Source organism: Myotis yumanensis, unplaced genomic scaffold (assembly GCF_028538775.1).
Source record: "Myotis yumanensis isolate MYYU_CA2020_CCGP unplaced genomic scaffold, mMyoYum1.0.hap1 SCAF_15, whole genome shotgun sequence".
Lineage (NCBI taxonomy): Eukaryota > Metazoa > Chordata > Mammalia > Chiroptera > Vespertilionidae > Myotis > Myotis yumanensis.
Window position 1 is genome coordinate 49,275,074 of NW_027223766.1, and position 18,482 is coordinate 49,293,555.

General features: G+C 48.0%; 1 protein-coding gene across 1 annotated transcript in view; it reads right to left on the reverse strand.

The window, feature by feature from the left end:
* Nucleotides 1–7,961, reverse strand: part of LOC138993223 (gasdermin-C-like) — a 54,397-nt gene extending 46,436 nt beyond the window's left edge. Inside the window, exons 1-3 of the mRNA XM_070392329.1 lie at nt 7,940–7,961; nt 2,022–2,239; nt 1,502–1,682 (exon numbers count right to left, since the gene is read on the reverse strand). Coding sequence (XP_070248430.1) covers nt 1,502–1,682; nt 2,022–2,235 — 395 coding nt within the window. The 5' untranslated portion in view covers nt 2,236–2,239; nt 7,940–7,961. The remainder of the gene's footprint in view (nt 1–1,501; nt 1,683–2,021; nt 2,240–7,939) is intronic.
* Nucleotides 7,962–18,482: the final 10,521 nt, after the last annotated feature.

The following is an 18,482-nucleotide window of genomic DNA, read 5'->3' on the forward strand; positions in this document are numbered from 1 at the left end:
CTATGCAGGCCAGAAGGGAGTGGCAAGAAATATTCAAAGTGATGAATAGCAAGAACCTACAACCAAGATTACTTTACCCAGCAAAACTATCATTCAGAATTGAAGGTCAGATAAAGAGCTTCACAGATAAGAAAAAGCTAAAGGAGTTCATCACCACCAAACCAGTATTATATGAAATGCTGAAAGGTATTCTTTAAGAAGAGGAAGAAGAAAAAGGTAAAGATAAAAATTATGAACAACAAATACATATTTTTCAACAAGTGAATCTAAAAATCAAGTGAATAAAAAATCTGATTAACAGAGTAAACTGGTGAATATAATAGAATGAGGGGCATAGAAAGGGAGTGGACTGACAATTCTCGGGGGAAAGGGGTGAGGGGTGTACAGGAAGAGACTGGACAAAAATCGTACACCTATGGATGAGGAGAGTGGGAGGGGTAAGGGCAAAGAGTGGGGCGGGAACTGGGTGGAGGAGAGCTATGGGGGGAAAAAGAGGAACAACTGTAATAATCTAAACAATAAAGATTTAATTTTAAAAAAATACTCTTTAAATTGAAATCTCTGTTTCTAAAAGGTCTTTTCCCACAGGCACTGAGGTAAATTAAATTCTAACACTTGGAGCCACACTTCATTTAAACAGATTTTCAGAGCCTTTGCCTCACTTAAATTAATACTTTAACTTATTTTTTATTGCTTATTTTTCTCACTCTCTGCATGTCCCCTGCCCCAGTAAATACGTTTTAGGGCAGAAATTTTTATCTGTCATGTTATCACTCTAGTCTCACCACAAAACAGCATAGTAATGGACAACAGCAGCTTTTTCTTTTTTTAATATACAGTGGGGCCTTGACTTACAAGTGTCCCGACTAACGAGTTTTTCGAGATACGAGCCATCTCTCGGCCGATTTTTTGTTTTGAGTTGCGAGCTAAAATTCAGGTTATGAGCCAGCTTCAGATACCCCACCGCTAGTTGGGGGATCTTCAGATACCCCACTGCTAGTTGGTGCAGCGAACGTCACCGTGAACGCCACAACATTAGCCTGATTTGACATACGAGTAATTTCAGTTACGAGCTCCATCACAGAATGAATTAAACTCGTAAGTCAAAGCCCCACTGTATTTTTATTTATTTCAGAAAGGAAGGGAGAGGGAGAGATAAATAGAAACATCAATGAGGAGAATAATTTATCAGCTGTCTCCTGCACGCCCCCCACTGGGGATTGAGCCTGCAACCCAGGCATGTGTCCTGACCAGAAATTGAACGTGACCTCCTGGTTCATAGATCAACTTTCAATCACTGAGCCACACCAGCCAGGTGACAACCGCACCTTTAGTGAAGACTTATTAGATAACTAATCACTGTTCGATGAAGGAATGGACAGGTGAACATCCAAAAAGGGCAGCGTGATCTGGGGTGTCATTTTCTTCATTCTGAGCCTCTTTGTCCACAAGGAGAGCTCCGCGTGGGGCCCATTGACCAGGTCCCTCCCCATGCCCTCACCTCTTCTCAAGCTCTGTCCAGGTTTCCTGTGGGGTGCTAACAATCTGGTACTCAAGAGAGGACCCTCGGCAGGCAGCAGTCTCCCCCGACAAGCCCGCTTCTGCCCCAGCATCCACGCTCCCAGCCGCCTGCTGCTTCCTGACCTCAGTGTCACTGAAGAGGGCAGACACCACAACAGCATCTGGAAAAGAACAAGGTGCCTTAGGTTCAGCCAAGAATTCCCTCTGGAACAGCTGGCAAATGGCATGGAAACGGAACGACTGGGCCCTAGCTCGCCCCAGCTCTCCCACTCAACTGAATCTCCACCGAGAAGCTAACTCATCAGCTGACATTTTGAGTGTAAATGACTCCTGAGGACGTTTGAATCCACCCAGGGGCTGGATACCAGGGATACTGTCCTAACCCTAAGGAATGATGAGGTCCCCTGTGTGGGTGTCTCAGCATGTCTTGCCGGCTGCACCCCTTCTCCCTGCACCCTTGTTTTGCAGCACCTGCCTCCTATGCCCCTGGCTCACAATACCTGGGACTGAAGAACCTGGTTCGAGGATGTCCATGAGGGAGACGTCAAGTGGGACATCAGGTCGATGCCAAAACCGAGAGCGAGCCTTCTTCCTCTGTATTAGAGAAAACCGGCGTATCTTGGTGGCATCCACCCAGCTTTTGACAGGTCTGAGCTCTCGGTCTCCGATCTCTTTGACCAATTTCTTGGTAGTTCTCTCAAACATGGAGGGCATGTTGCTAGGGGCAGAGAGAAGGGAAGCACAAAGATCAAGTGGGTCTTACAGATGAGATTAAAAGAGTTTTCCCATGTCATGTCGAGAGAGTTGGTAGTGGCTTGACTGTGTCATAGGCCTTTGTCGTATATTCACAGTGAAGTCATATGCATGTGCAAGTGACCCCCTGTTACCTGGAACGGCCCCTGGGTCTTCCTTAAATAACTGTCCTCAGGATGGTCTTTAGTGAACAGATGAGATACCGAGACCTGAGTCCCTGCTGCATCAGGGGACCAATGAGCACTTGCTTAACTTGTTGGACGTGCCAAAGAGGAGGTAAGTTCCCCTCCAAAACCAAATGTACACACTTCCTTATGCCACCACAGTTCCCATCAAGCTAGCCACACTGTACGATGGTTAGTCCCCCTGTAGGACTGACTGTTAGTGTGTGTGAACTACCCGTGTTCAGTGCTGCAAAGCCCTTGCTTTCTAAGACCTTACTGAGTCTTGCTGTGACTGAAACAGAACAAGAGTGTGGCTGTCACAAAGGTGGGCATGAGATAGTTAAATAAAAGCCCAGATGCCTGCCTTGTTGTGCTAAGTGGACCCTGACTCACCAGAAAATTATGAAGTGCCTCATTGCTAAGTGTCAGGGGCTTTGGATGGGTAATTGTCAAATTGTTATCATCAACCTGTAGTCTCAACCTGTAGTCTCAACCTGTAGTCCTCAACCTGGATGACACTCTCATTGTGCTTTTAAACACTTCCCATTTCAAAGAATGACGTCAGTAAGGTGGCAGAACAGGACCTTTCAGCCCTCATCCCTGCACAGAAACACCAGTTTTGACAACCATCTGTGGACCAGAGTTCCAGAGTGTGCTAGAGTGGAAATGTTTAAACTAAGCCCCTGTGAGGAAGTTTTGAGAACTCTAATCACAAGGCTTATAGAGGACTTTCCAATATTTGGTTTTTTGCTCAGCTAACTGCAAAATTAGCTTATGTAACTCACTTGCTTGCTCTGCACAGTTGTCTATCAGGATGTGGTTTCAGCCTTTAAAACCCCAGCTCTGCTTCTGGTCAGGCTGCTCTCTGGACTCCCTGCATGGAGAAAGGGTGAGCAGTCACTGGCCAGTAATAAAGGCTCTTAAATTCTAATTGGAGTGGACTCTTGTGGTCATTCGGTCACTCGTACTCCACAACACTTGGAGGCCCCAGTGAGATAGACCAGCCATTGACCAGTCCCAAAACTGGAGTCCAGGGAAGACACCCAGACTCTCGGACCTAGGGGGAGATCTCTGAGAGACGTTCCTCAGCCCCGGTACCGATAGAGTTTGGCGGGTCTGTCCGAAAATTGTCTAATTGACTTCAACTGGAGCCATCTGGATCTGATTCTTACCGGTAAGAAGACTCAATTCTTTTGAGTCCTGATTCTGGTTCTGTGGGCCTGTCTGGGGTCTCCGGAAGGCTGGACGCAGCATTACTTCCGTTGAGACCAGATCCCGGAGCACGAAGGTGCCCGGTGATCGTGAGTCTGGTTGTCATTTGTTTTGTCTGTCTCAGTCTCTGTGTTCAATTTGTCTTTATCGTTAGAATAAACGATAGGACAGTCTGCTTCTGGCATTGTTTGCACGCCTCTGCAATGTTTTTTGAAAAATTTTCAGGACTTCAAACAGAGAGCAGACGACTACGGAACCCCTGTTAACACTTTTGATTTATGGAAGTTCTGTGAGCGGGAATGGCCCACCTTCCCACAGACTGAGTGGCCCCCGGAGGGGTCAATGGACCTTGGATGGACCTTGGATTGGCATATCAGGTCCAGGCTGTAATTTTTGGAAATCCCGGACATCCTGACAAAATTCCCTATATCCAAATTTGGATAGACATTTTGACAGATAACCCAAAATGGCTCTGGGATTGCCAAAAGAAAAAGAAATTGGGCCAGAGACGGACTGTTCTCCTTAGTAAGCCTCCCAGAGGGACTGAGAAACAACCTCCCGTTCTACCACCACCCCCACCGCCCCCAGGACCCCCTTGTGGCGGATCCTCCCGAGGACCCATCTGCCCCAGTTGCAGATCCCCCTGTTACTGTTTGTACTCCATTACCATGTTTCTTAAAAAAAATTTCAGGATTTCAAGCGAAGAGCTGAGAGCTACGGAGCCCCCATGAACACCTTTGATCTACAAAAATTCTGTGAGAGTGGCCAACACTCCCGGGCATAGGATGGTCCCCGGAGGGGTCAACAGACCTTGGCCTAGCCTATTGGGTCCAGAGAGTCATTTTTTGGGGACCCCGGCCATCCTGACCAGATACCACATATCCAGATTTGGGTTGACATTTTAACAGACAATCCCAAGTGGTTGAAGGACTGCCTGCAGCCTCCCTCAGGGAAGAAAACCAAGAGCGGGAAGTCCATCCTTCTGACCTGATCTCCCCCAGAGAGAGAGAGAAGACCCCCGTTTTGCCTCCACCCGTGGAGGATCCCCTCAGCCCTGACCCCCCAGTGTACCCCTCCTCACCTCTGCCTTCCAAGCCAGAACCCCGACCCCTGTCGGACTATAGCCTGGCCGCCCCATCCCCAGATCAGGGCCTCCTGGTGAGCCCGCCACATGCAAGGAGTGGCTCCGCTTAGCAACCTCCCCCTGCAGGAAATGTTCCAGATTCGTCTGGAATCCCGATGCTGCCTCTGAGGCAGGTCGCATCACCCCTAGGGGAAGAGACCCTTCATGGTCTATGTCCCATTCTCCACCAGTGACCTGTATAACTGGAAGAACCAGAACCCCTCCTTCTCTGAGAGACCTCAAGGACTAATCTCCCTCTTGGAGACTGTTTTCTTTACTCACCAGCCAACCTGGAATGACTGTCAACAACTGCTCCAGACCCTTTTCACCTCAGAAGAATGGGAGCGGGTGTGCAAAGAAGGGAGGAAATTAGTCTTGGGCCCAGACAGGCAGCCCACCTCAGACCCCAGGAGAATGGAGACGGTTTTCCCTTATCCCGCCCCTCGTGGGACCCCAACTCAGATAGAGGTAAGGAGGCTCTCGATCGGTATCACCAGACTCTGTTGCAAGGGATCCGCACGTGGCACGGAAGCCCACCAATCTGTCCAAGGTAACTGAGACCGTTCAGGGTCCTACCGAGTCCCCCGCCACATTTTTGGAGCACCTCTATGAAGCCTACCGGCTTTACACTCCCATAGATCCCGAGGTGCCCGAGAACAGGCACACAGTCAATACAGCATTTATGTTACAGTCGGCCCCAGATATTTTTGAAAAATTACAAAAATTAAAAGGCTTTAAAAAAAATTATCAGAGTTAGAAAAAGTAGTCCAGAAGGTTTTTAACAACAGGGACAGTATAGAAACTGCACAAACAAAAAAACTAAATAAAATAAACTAAAAGCAAAACAAAAGCTTTCCAACAGTTAAAGCAGGCACTAGTTAGTGCTCCAGCCCTGGCGTTGCCCGACCTCCCCAAGCCTTTCCAGCTACATGTGGCTGAAGCCCGGGGAATTGCCAAAGGAGTCCTGACTCAACTCCTCGGTCCCTGGAAGAGGCCAGTAGCCTACCTCTCGAAGAAACTGGACTATATGGCTGCAGTTTAGCCGAGCTACCTGAGGGCAATAGCAGCCATGGCAGTATTAGTTAAGGAGGCTTCTAAGCTCACCTTATGACAAGATCTACAGGTAATAGCACCCCACGCTATAAAAACCCTACTGAGGAGCCCACTGGAGTGATGGCTGTCCAACGCCCGCATCACTCAGTACCAGGTACTTTTGCTCGGCTCCCCCTCCCCTGAGGGTCAGTTTCCTGAAAACAGCGGCTCTGATTCCAGCCACCCTCCTCCCTGACAATGACCCTACATAGCATGACTGTTCCAAGGTTTTGTCATCACTGAAAAACCTCCAAGAAGACCTGACTGACCTGCCACTGCCCAACCCCGATGAAACCCAGCACACGGATGGGGGCAGTTTCGTGTCAGACGGCGTCCAATATGCAGGACTGGCAGTGGTAACGGCAGATCGGGTAATTTGGGCCCAAGCCTTGGGGCATGGGACTTCAGCACAGAAGGCAAAGCTCATCGCCCTCCCCAGGCCCTACGGTGGGCAAGAGGAAAAGCAGTCAACGTCTACACGGACAGCAGATATGCTTTCGCCACCATCCGCGTCCACAGGGCCCTGTACAAGGAGAGAGGGCTACTGACATCAGGGGAAAAGAAAATCAAAAACGTCCCCGAAATCCTTGACCTACTTAAAGCCTTGTGGTTGCCAAAAGCGGTATCTGTAATACACTGCAAGGGACACCAAACAGCAGACACCGAAGAGGCTCGGGAAACACATTTGCAGACAGGACAGCCAAAGAGGTGGCTCAAAAACCAGTGGGGCCCCTGGACATCTTACTGTCCTCCTGGCACACCTGTTAGAAGGAACACGTAGGTACTCCACAGAGGAGTACAAGCTAGCTAACAAGTTAGGAACTCGGCCGGTGGCTAGCGGATGGGAAATATTACCAGACCAGAGGGTACTACTACCCGAGCCCCTCGGGAGGACTGTGATCAGCCAGATTCACCAGAGCACACACCTCGGATCCACAAAGCTGGCGGAGCTCCTCAGCAGAGACTACTACATCCCTAGGCTACATACCCTCTCCAAGTCTGTAATAAGGCAATGCCAGACTTGTAAACCCTGGACGAGACCTACCTGCTCTCCCCTCCACCCTGCTCAGAGGACAAGCTCCAGGGGAAAGGTAGAAGGTAGACTTCACTAAGATCCAGACATCCCAATACAATTCTAAGTATCTCTTAGCATTCATCGATACCCTCTCAGGCTAGGCAGAAGCATTCCCCACCAAAGGAAAGACAGCTCAGGTAGTTACCAAGAAGCTTATCACAGAGATCCTTCCTCGATTCAGCCTCCCATTAGCTTTGGGGTCCGACAATGGCCCGACGTTCATCACCCAAGTAGCTCAATCTTTAGCTAAGACACTGAGACTAACCTAGAAGTTACACTATATCTACAGACCCCAGAGTTCGGGGCAGATAAAAAAAATAAACAAAACCTTAAAAAAGATTTTAACCAAATTAAAACTAGAGACTGGCAAAACCTGGGTGAGCTTCCTCCCCTTTGCTCTCTTGCGAGTACAGTGCACCCCATATGTAAAGGGAATCACTCCTTTTAAAGTCATGTTCGGGCGCTCGCCTCCTCCCCTGCCAAAATTAGAACAGGAAGCACTCGCGAAACTAACCCTAGCTTGCTCAAGTCCTTACAGGCACTCCAGGGAACAGCTCAGCAGACAGCAGCAGATTGTTAAAGCAGCACATCCTGGGCCAGAGGAGCTGAAAATCCCAGTGAATCACCCTCAAATTTACCTAGGGACTTCATCTGACTTAAGAGACTTCATCTGACTTAAGAGACTTCACTCCACCAACCTTGAACCTCGCTGGGACGGACCATTCAAAGTCATCCTCTCAACACCAACCGCATTCCAGGTCGTACTCTCAACACCAATCTCACTGCACGTGAGTAAAGGAGGCACCCCAGGAGCAGCTCCCTGAAAGATGGACCACCCAGTGTACCGAGGACCGGCTAAAAATTAGACTTACACGCAGGCCCTCCCCCTAATCTTCCTGCTGTCTTAGGCCCTGCGGGGGGGCGGGGGGGGGGGGCGGCGGGGGCAAATAGTGGCCACCCCCATAAGCTAGTAAACTATACCTGGGAGCTCACCCGCACCTTAGATGAAGCCCTGGTCTCCCAGGTCCACACTCCAGGCACCACCGACAAAGAATCCATGATTTGACCAGTGGGGAATGTGCTAGAGTGGCACATTTTCTTTTTAAACTTCCTGTGAGGATATTTTAAGAACTCTAATCACAAGGCTTATAGGGGATTTTCCAAGATTTGTTTTTTTGCTCAGTTTGAGGAGGAAACTGGTCTTGCAAGGCTTGTCAGGCCATAAAAACTGAACAATACACTGCCCTGGGGGGGGGGGGGGCGGGGGGGGGGAGGATCATTGGCCCCAGGACAGATCATCTGGTATGACCTGGGAACCCCAACACCTGGGGGCCTTCCTGTAAGCCCACAAGGGGAAGGAACCATATCTACAAGACAAAGACCCCAGAAGATTATAAAAAGTGAAGCTTCTGTATGTTAGTTCACTCTGATTTGGAAATTACTCCTGGAGTCCACTAGTCACTAGTGTTAATAAATGGGTTCCTCCCTTTCTCTAGGGAACATGCTTGGTATTTCTTTGCTCTTCTTTAACAAGCTAACTGCAAAATTAGCTTATGTAACTCGCTTGCTTGCTCTGCACGGTTGTCTATGAGGATGTGGTTTCAGCCTTTAAAACCCCAGCTCTGCATCTGGTCAGAGCTGCTCTCTGGAGTCCCTGCATGGAGAAAGGGTGAGCAGTCACTGGCCAGTAATAAAGGCTCTTAAATTCTAATTGGAGTGGACTCTTGTGGTCATTCAGTCGCTCTCACGCCACAACACAGAGTCCAGCGGGTCAAAATCTTGAGGAATGGATGTACTGAGGAGTGAAAGCAGAGCAGTTTCACTTCCCCATGTCACCCCTCCTCTGAGGCAGCACAATTCAGTCAAGACTAACCCCGAGGTCCATGGGGAAGGGAGAGCATAGTGAGCCCCCTTCCCGCCCCGCTCCCCACACACACACTCCTATGCAGGACACTCCTAAGAGGCCTGCTTCTTTCTCATCCCACCCACAGCGCTGAGGCGGGTTGGCATGGCTGAAGACTCTGAGGGCAGGTAGATGGCACTGATAGATGAGTGGGTGGAGAAGATGTACATTTACACAGTGGAATATGACTCCACCATAAAAAGAATGAAATCTTGCCATTTGTGACAACATGGATGAACCTGGAAACATTATACTAAGTGAATTAAATCATACAGAGAAGACACATCCCTTCGCCTTATCTGCTTGCATGTTTTCACCCAGAATTCTCTGCACTGGGGAGAACTGTAAGAACAAGTGCTGACTTTGGGGGGTTTCAAACTAAAATAAACCAAAAGCACCTCTACCCATTTCTCAAACCTAGTCTGAACATTTCTCTCTCCGACCATAGTATTGTTATTGCCGGAGTTAGCTGGTTAATATTAATAAAGGGAAAAAGCAAAGGGGAGGCCAGACACTATAAGCATGCTCATCTGGGAACCACCAGTCCACTCCCTGCAGGTCACTGGGGGAAGGGATAGAACACAGGGGGAGATGGGCGCATGTGCACAAGTCAGGGAGTGGCTTGCAGGGGGGGTGCTTGGCTGTCAGTCTAGCCTGGGGAACAATGGATTGGCTAGGAGGTGACCCCATCAGAAGCATGTGAAATCTTGAAGAGTTCATTGGTTTGTAGAAGCTATTGATTAAAACCCCAGACAAAGAGTTCCCTCTCTCTTGTTCGCTGTTGTTCTCTTTCTCTCTCTTGCTCTGTGACCAGCACTTGGCCGTGTGCTCCCTGTAAGAGTTCGTGATACAGGAGACAAAGTCAGAGAGTTAAAGAGCCAGGCAAATCAAAGGTGGTACTTTAATCTGCACTCCTGAGCGAGCTACACGGGCCCCAAAGAGCGGGGCCAGTGAAGTCACGCCGAGAAGGAGTGGAGGCATTTTTTATACAGCTGTTCAGTGAGGGCAGGGGAGCATGAGCTGTGGGAGTTCCCGCCGCGAGCAGGTCCGTCACAGGTTCCAGGAAGGAGCCAGTATCTGTGTTGCCATCTATCTGGTGCGCTGACCTGTTAGGAATTCCAAGGAGATGGGACCTTGGAGGGCAACCCCTTAATTTTACATCATCAATAAAGCTCTCCACTCCATGAAACTCCATCCTCCTATGGGGACCTCAGGAAATTCTTTTCCTCGTGGCATCTCAAGAACCCCATTTCCACTTATAACAGTATCTTCTTATTCACCCCCTGGTCCCCGGTTAGAACTTACCAGTTGTATATTGTCTTGTCTTATAGAGAGAAAGGCTCCAATGGGTAGTGCTCCTTCCAATCTCCAGACCGCCTGAGGTCAGACAAAATCCAGAGAACAGAGAAGTATGACTCCGCTGGTCATGTTTTCTTCCCACCAGCTGGTCCCCGACTCAAGTTCCAGGGCAATATCCTGTAATAAGAAGCAGATGAAGCCCTCGCCTCCTCCAGACCAGGTCTGGGGCTGAGCTCTGGATCACAGTCTTACCTCTCAAGTCCTTCTCAGCCGAGTGGAGACTAGAATCAGGCAGGATTTCTATATATACTGTATCTGCCAGGCTGTCCCACAGCACAGAAGATCAGATTTCCAGAAGCAGAGCATATCCTCCCTTCCCCCAACTGGTGAGCAGAGTATGACGTAGTCTGCAGGAAGCCAGTGCATTCTTGTTGCTTGACACAGTCACTGCAGAGAAGAAACATCTGCATAGCATATGTTCCAAGGGACCTGGTGTATATGGCATACTGTTATTAATATGTTTGCTCCCCTTCTTAGTGCTATGTATTCTAACCAAGGCCCCCTCCCCGAGAAAGGTTGTTTCCCCAGGTAGGGATGTTTCCCTGGAGTTAGGGATTAACAGATGCATTTACATATGACAAGGGAACTGGAAGTAGCCAGGAAAGGTCTATATTTACAAAATAAAGAGAAGGAAGCCCTTCATTCAGATGGAAAAGAAGACAGCCCAGAGGAATGGAAGGACTATGAGGAAGGAGGGTCTTAGGAATCACTATAGTAACCAATTCCAAGGGGAATATTGACCAATCAGAGGGGATATCAGGACACAGGAACTGCAGCTTTTATGAGCTGTAGAGCAGCAGTTTTCAACCTGTGGGTCGCGACCCATTTGGGGGTCAAACGACCAGTTCACAGGGGTTGCCTAAGACCAAGACCATCAGAAAACAGATATATAATTATGTTCAATTTGTAACAATGAAAATACATCCTGCATATCAGATATTTACATTACAATTCATAACAATAGCAAAATTACAGTTATGAAGAGCAACGAAATAATTTTATGGTTGGGGGTCACCACAACATGAGGAACTGTATTAAAGGGTTGTGGCATTAGGAAGGTTGAGAACCACTGCAGTAGAGAAAAGGGACTCAGTGGTACCCATTCCCTCTCCCTACGTGGGAGTTCATTCTGTGGGACTCTTCCCTCTCCCCACGTGGGAGTCTGTATCTATCCTATCTAATAATAGACAAACATGGTAATTGACCATACCTTCTCTACACATCCCATTGCCTAATCAGCATGATATGCAAATTAACTGCCAACAAAGATGGCGGCTAATTTGCATACTGCAGGGCAAGCTGGCCCCAGAAACCCCAGAAGCCGCCTGATATGGTAGTAACTCTATCAGTAAGCACTCTGAAAGTCAGTGGCATAAATGCACCAATTAAAAGACAGATTATGAGGGTGAATCAAAAACAAAACCCACTTTAAATATAAAAACACATATAGATTAAAAGTAAATGAATTAAGCTGCAGCCTGTTTTGCTCAGTGGATAGAGCATTAACCCGTGGACTGAAGGGTCCCAGGTTCGATCCCAGTCAAGGGCATGTACCTCAGTTGCTGGCTTGATCCCCAGTCCCAATCAAAGCATGTGCAGGAGGTAACCAATCAATGTGTCTCTCCCTTTCCCTTCACTCTCTCTAAAATTCAATCAAAAAATATCCTTGGGTAAAGATTAACAAAAACAAAGTAAATGGATTAAGTAACATTAAAGAGATTATAAGAAAAATATATACCAAATTTTGTTAGTTGTATAATGGTTATGTTTAAATTATTAAAACCTAAGAAATTGGGTGAAGGGTTCATATAATATGCTGTAGTATTTTATAGTTTTTTTTACATGTATGAGATTATTTTAAATTAAAATATTAAAAAATTAAAAATTAATAAAATATTAATTGAAATGTATCTGCATTACATGAAAAATCTCCTAATTACTTCTAGCATAATTTATTAAATTGTGCTAAAATTTACAAGGGTTCAATTAAAAAATATCTTAATTCTAAATGATATAATAGAAAATATAGAATAGTGCAGTTATAAGCACTTATCTGAAAATAAAAATTTAAAGAAGTGAATTTAAAGAAGGGATTAGCCAAAGAAAATATATGCACAACCCATGGACACAGACAACAGTATGGTGATAACCAGAGAGAAGTGGGGGGCAAGAGCTGGGTAGAGGGGACAAAAGGGGGGAAATAGGGACATCCTATATAATAATAATAAAAGGCTAATATACACATTGACTGAACAGCAGAATGACTGGTTGCTATGATGCACACTGGCCACCTGGGGACAGACGCTCAATGCAGGAGCTGCCCCCTGGTGGTCAGTGCACTTCCATATGGGGAGTGCCACTCATCCAGAAGCTGGCTCATGGCTGGCCAGCACAGTGGTGGTGGCAGGAGCCTCTCCCACCTTTGTGGCAGCACTAAGAATGTCCAACTAGCGGTTTAGACCTGATCCCTTGGGGGCCTAAGCCTTTAGTCAGAAATCCCCTGAGGGCTCCCTGGCTGCCAGAAGGATGTCTGACTGCAAGCTTAGGCCTGATCCCCTGGGGAGTGAGCCTAAGTCAACAGGTGGACATCCCCCAAGGGGTCCTGGACTGTGAATGGGCGCAAGCCAGGCTGAGGGACACCCCCCTCCCCAGTATACAAATTTTTTGTGCACTGGGCCTCTAGTTCTTCAATAAATTTCCACCTTTGCTATACCACTTTCTGTCCATGGATTCATTCTTCCATTCCGGCAGACAAGGAATCCAGATTCCAGTCCAAAAATTCGGTGTCAAAGGGCAATGCCTGGCAGAGGGGAACCTGTGGGAGCAGGCAGTCCCAGCTCTGACGCTCAGAGGGGCAGCTGAGGGCGCTTCACAAGGCACTTATCCCCTCTTCTTCCATCCACTGTTCATGCAAGTCCCACACCTGCCCTTCCCCACCTGGGGAATGGGACACCCACTCTATGCGCCAGAGGGCTCACGGCTGTGCTTTCTACATGACGCACCAGACCAGTGGTTGGCAAACTCATTAGTCAACAGAGCCAAATATCAACAGTACAACGACTGAAATTTCTTTTGGGAGCCAAATTTTTTAAACTTAAACTATGTAGGTAGGTACATTGTTATTAACCTACCTATATAGTTTAAGTACTGTTGATATTTGGCACCTCCCCGCACTGCGTATCCCTCAGCCCGCCAGCACCTCGTCTCCCGTCGCCCAACTGACCGACATCCCCTACATCTTCTAACGTCACTTCAAAATAGACCCAGGCCCAAAACCGACCTCTGCCCATGGGCCACGAAGTTTCAATCGCACAGTAAGTGCGCACCCGCACGTGGTATTTTGTGGAAGAGCCACACTCAAGGGGCTCGTGAGCCGCAGTTTGCCGACCACTGCACCAGACGAAAGAATTTCTCCAAACTGAATTTACTTCCCAAATTTGTTGTTTTTGTGTAAAAACAACAGACTCGAAATATACAGTTTTGTAGGTGCATATACCACTATGCCACATGCCAGCACCTGAGGGCTCTGCCCTACTCTGGAACATTCTAGAAACCAAGGAAATGTGACTCAGCTGTTTGGGGTGAGTTATTGAAACTTGAAAACCAAACTGAAACGGGTGGTTTTCGTCTGGGCAGGATGCAAAGTTGATTTCTTTACCAGGTTCTTGTCCAGGTGGATTCGAAGAATGAAGCCATGGATAAAAGGTGGTATATGGAAAGGTGGAAATTTATTTGAAACAAGTACAGACTCCCACATGGGGCGGGGGCCCTGAAGGGGGTGACCCACTAAGCCCCTTTTTTCTAAAGTTTATAAAGGTTGCAGTTCTTTGTCTTTTGATGCTCCCTTCTTATTGGTCACTATAGCAGCTTCAAAGCTCAAACCCCAGATGGGGCCCCCCCTTTTTCTCCCCTTCTATGGTAGAATCCTCTATTCCCTGTGAAAATCTGTTTTCCTCTTTCTTCCTTTTGTTTCTCTACTCCCTGTGCTTTCCCCTACCCTCTGTGAATGCGTGTCTTCCTCTCCCCTTATCCTGTGGCATCTTTAGTTCTTTGTGAATGTATGCCTTTTGCCAGCTCCAAGTCCCCAACCAACTGTGCCTCCCTCCCCCATCAGCCCCCTAATTCCTAAAACTCCCTAAACCTGCCTGTTTTACCCCTAAAAACTCCTGTCATTATGTGAGTCCCCGGAAGTCTGTGTTTGTTTGTTTTAATTAGGCTTCATTTAGAACCAACGTCACCATAAGCAGCTGCTAGCTTTCCTTTCCCAGTTCCCTGTTTTCCATCAGGAAGCACCTCGGACATTCCAGAGGAGAGATATAAACGGGAAACCTGGGGCAGTGAGTGTGCAGCCACAGCTGAGCATCCCTGGTCCTCCACTGGGAACAGCCGCCAGTGGGGAAGCAGGGATCCTGGAAAAGCAGAGAAGCTCCACGTTCCTCCCTGCAGTGTGCAAGCAGCACCCATGCCTCCCTCCTGGCAAACCTCACACAGGAGTCTTCTGTTTGTGCCCACACCACAGGGTAGTGCTTGGTCCCCTGCATAAGAGTAAGTGACGCCAATTTACTTAAGGTTTCAGGGGGGACTGAGGTGGGATGGCCATTGCCCAGCACCTTATTATCTTGAAAATTCCCCACTAGCTCTCTTTTCACGTTGGCCTTGTTCAGTTTCATGGAGATTTCTCGGCCCCTCCCTGCCTTACACCTGCCTCCCCTCTTCCTTCTCCTCTACTTTCTTTCCCCTTTCCTACCCCCAAAGCCTTACAGGTTTCAGTCATGAGCTTCTAGGTTTCTGCTCTCCCCGAATTCCCTCTCCCTTTCCTTATACAGAACAATATAAGCTTCTCAGAGCCCCACCCTTGCTGAGCCAGCCAGTCGGCCAGCTAGTTTCTAAGTTTGGGGTCTACACTTTCTACACATTTTCTTGATTCCAGTGTTGGGTGCTGGAAGCCGATCCACCCTTGCTGCTTGACGCAGTCACTGCAGGGAAGAAACATCTGCACAGCTTATGTTTCAAGGGACCTGGCGTATATGGCATACTGTTCTTAATATGTTTGCTCCCCCTCTTAACGCTATGTGTTTTAAACAGGACCACCTCCCCGAGAAAGGTTGTTTCCCCAGGTGAGGATTTTTATCAGTAAAACCCCTTAACTAAGTGCCAGGCGGGTAGTTAATCACTTTAACTATGAACAATCACACTTAAGCTACATAATCTTTACTTTAACTACCAACACAATTTTATTAATTGCAATAGATACAACTTCCAATATACACCACTGAGTCACGAACCTTTTCCATGTGCTTCAGTGAGTCCCGGGATGGGAGCATTCTGCTTGCGTTTCCCATTCTCTTTTAAAGTTTGCGGTCACTGACTTGGAGAAAACAGCACAAAAGGCCCCCTCGCCTCTTTTTTTGTTTTTGTTGTTTAATCTCTTCTCCCTTCAAAGTTCCCTTTGTGGCAATATGCGTTTTCGGTGGCTCTCCCTGCTGAGGGCTGCTTTGTCCAAGTGGTAACAGAGTTTAATTCTCACTTCCCACTCCTCCAGCCTCTGCTGGCTCCAACGAATCTTTGTTTTCATCCTCTAGTTTCTTTTTCTTCTTTGTTTTTCATTCTACATTAAACTTAGTGATCTCTTCACTTTTCTCTGTGATGTATTTTAGCAGTGAATTACTCCTCCTGGCTAAGAGCTTCACATCTTCCCTGTTAATAGTGCTTCTTTTTGCATGTCTGTTGGTAAAAGAGTCCTTGCTGCTCCTTGGCCCCCGCCTTCTCCGCCTCCATCACAGCGGCGGGTGCAGGCAGGCACGCAAGTCTGGGTAGGTTCTTTGTAGACATTATTTAATTTGATCCAATAACAACCCAATAAAGGGAGAAAAAGGTAGTGGGGAGAATGGAGTTGTCCAGCAGAGGTCGCCCAGCGGTGACCTCAGACTCCAGCCCAGTGTTATGCCCAGATTCCATGATCCCCAAAGACCAGACTGGGAGCCAGTTCGATGCAAAAGCAGAAGGTCCTTTTATTGGGGGCGCCAACCCGACTCTGCTCCCGGCCGGCCCAGCGACAAGAACAGAGTGCCCCCCCCCCCTTGGGAAAAAAACAGCTTTAATAGGGGGGTGGAGCGAGGGGATTGTGGGCCCTGCCGATTGGCCAGGCGCAAGCCGGGTCTTGTTACACAGGATGTGGTCATATCTACGGCGCACTTCCCTTGATTGTCATTGGTTAGTTTAAAATCCCGGGCGTGGCCAACAGGGGCCTGGGCTTCCGGGAAGAAGGCCACACGTGGCCCCAACATGGAGGATACAGGCAAGATGGAGGGGAGGGCATAGCCCTCGCCCTTTCATTCCCCCCTTTGTCTTGGAACTTCCGGCTCAATCATGAGTCAGGCTGCATTTCTATTCCACCGTTGCTAGAGGCCTGTACTGGGCATATCTTAACAAATGGTCTGGTGGAAGGGAAAGTAACAACTTCTATTGAAATAGGATTTTTCTTCTTAAAATTCCTCCATGGCCATTAAAAAGCCAAATCGAGATTAATTTATCCACTGCCCTGATGTTTGCATAAACACAACAAGAATGGTAACTGACTACCTTTGCTGGAATCTCATGGTTGAATCTCAATGTGCCCCGTAGGGCCAGGAAGCCACACCACCCAGCTGCCATCAGGCCCACCTGCAGTATCTGCTGAGTTAGGTGAATCCTTCACCTGTAGCAACTCCACCTGAGCCCACGCTCTAGGCTTTAAGCCAATCTCAGTAGTTGTTGCGGCTCAGAGTGTGTGGGGGTTCTGCAGGAACGCAGAGGCATCCCTACTGCTCCCCTTCTACTCTTACCAACCGCCAGTGATGGTAGGGCATGGGCCTGACGCTCCAGCGCCAGCCATCTTCAGGGCTTCCAAGCAGGATACCAGGCTTTCTTCGTGGCATTTTTACTGGCTTCAAGTCTTTAGAGCTCAGACAGGGCTCTTTAAAACATGATACTCCAGTCAAAGTTTTCCGTTAATAAAACTACTATTAGGAACCGGTCTTATTGAATCTATGCAAAGAAATGTATTGCCATGTTAGCATTGCCAAATTTCGGAGGAATTACATAAGAAGAAAGACATACTAATCTACTTTAAGATTTTCTGACTTTCCTTGACAATTCTTTTTGATAAAACAGTAATTGTTGGCATTAAATTTTCTTTCTATGCATAACCATGCCTTAGACCTTCTATTCTAAACAGGCCTTTTCCAGCTTACTACCCCTGACATGGGCATGGTCACAAAGGCCTGCAAGACAGTATTACAGGCTGCCAACTGTTAGCTGTCTCTCAACAGAGACCAAAACCTGATGGGCACTGTTCCTGCCCATTTGGGCACCTGTCCTCTTGGCAGCTGGCCATCCTTTACTTTTGGGGGTCATCCCACATAGTTCCCTTCTAGGACAGCCAGAACACATTCAAACCTGCAAGAGAATTAAAGGTCAATATAACATATCAATACAATGAAACATGATATTGGCATCATGGCCGCTTTAGGCAGCCAAATTCTACTAGAGTCTATTCTTGGCCTTTCTATAAATTGTCCTTGTCTCTTTGGAGCCATGTCCATGAAGATGAAGGTATCATCTAAGTCTATTACACAGTATTGTGGGGGCTCCCGGTAGCAGTAGTGATCGCGAGCAATGTTACCAGCATCAGGCAGGCTGAGCACGCCATAGTAGGTTGCGTTGATCTTGATCGACACTCCATTTGGTGATGAAGTCTTTCCGGACCGTGGATGGGTCCGCTGACCGGACGTGGGTGTGATGGACCCAGGTCGAGACGCCGTCTATATATTTTGAGAGCCGTGGGGGTCGTCAGCACCACGGAGTATGGTGTAGGGACCTTTACATTGAGGCTCCAGGTGGTTCCTTTTGCCTGGGTGGCGCCGAGGCGCAGCCAAATGTCCTCGTGCACCTTCTGGAGCCCTCTCAAGAAAAGAGACAATTCTTGCAGCAAGAAAGTCAGGAATGATAGGGGGTGGGGCCTGACAAACATGATAGGAGAGCCACCCAGTCCCCGCCAGTTTCCATGGTTTGTTTCTACCAGTTCCCTTTGTGGCAGAGCAGCAACCAGGCCTCTTTCAAGGGAGTGTGCTAGGAGTGGGTATCAGCCCCTCCTTTGCTAGCAGCAGACAGGTACCAAACCCTTTCAGTGCATTAGACCAGCTTCATTCCCGCCTATCTTTACAGATTCCAAGGCCCATTGTCTTCCTTCACAGGCAGGGGGAAGGGCCCATTGTCTTTGCCTTGAGGAACTGTGAGCTC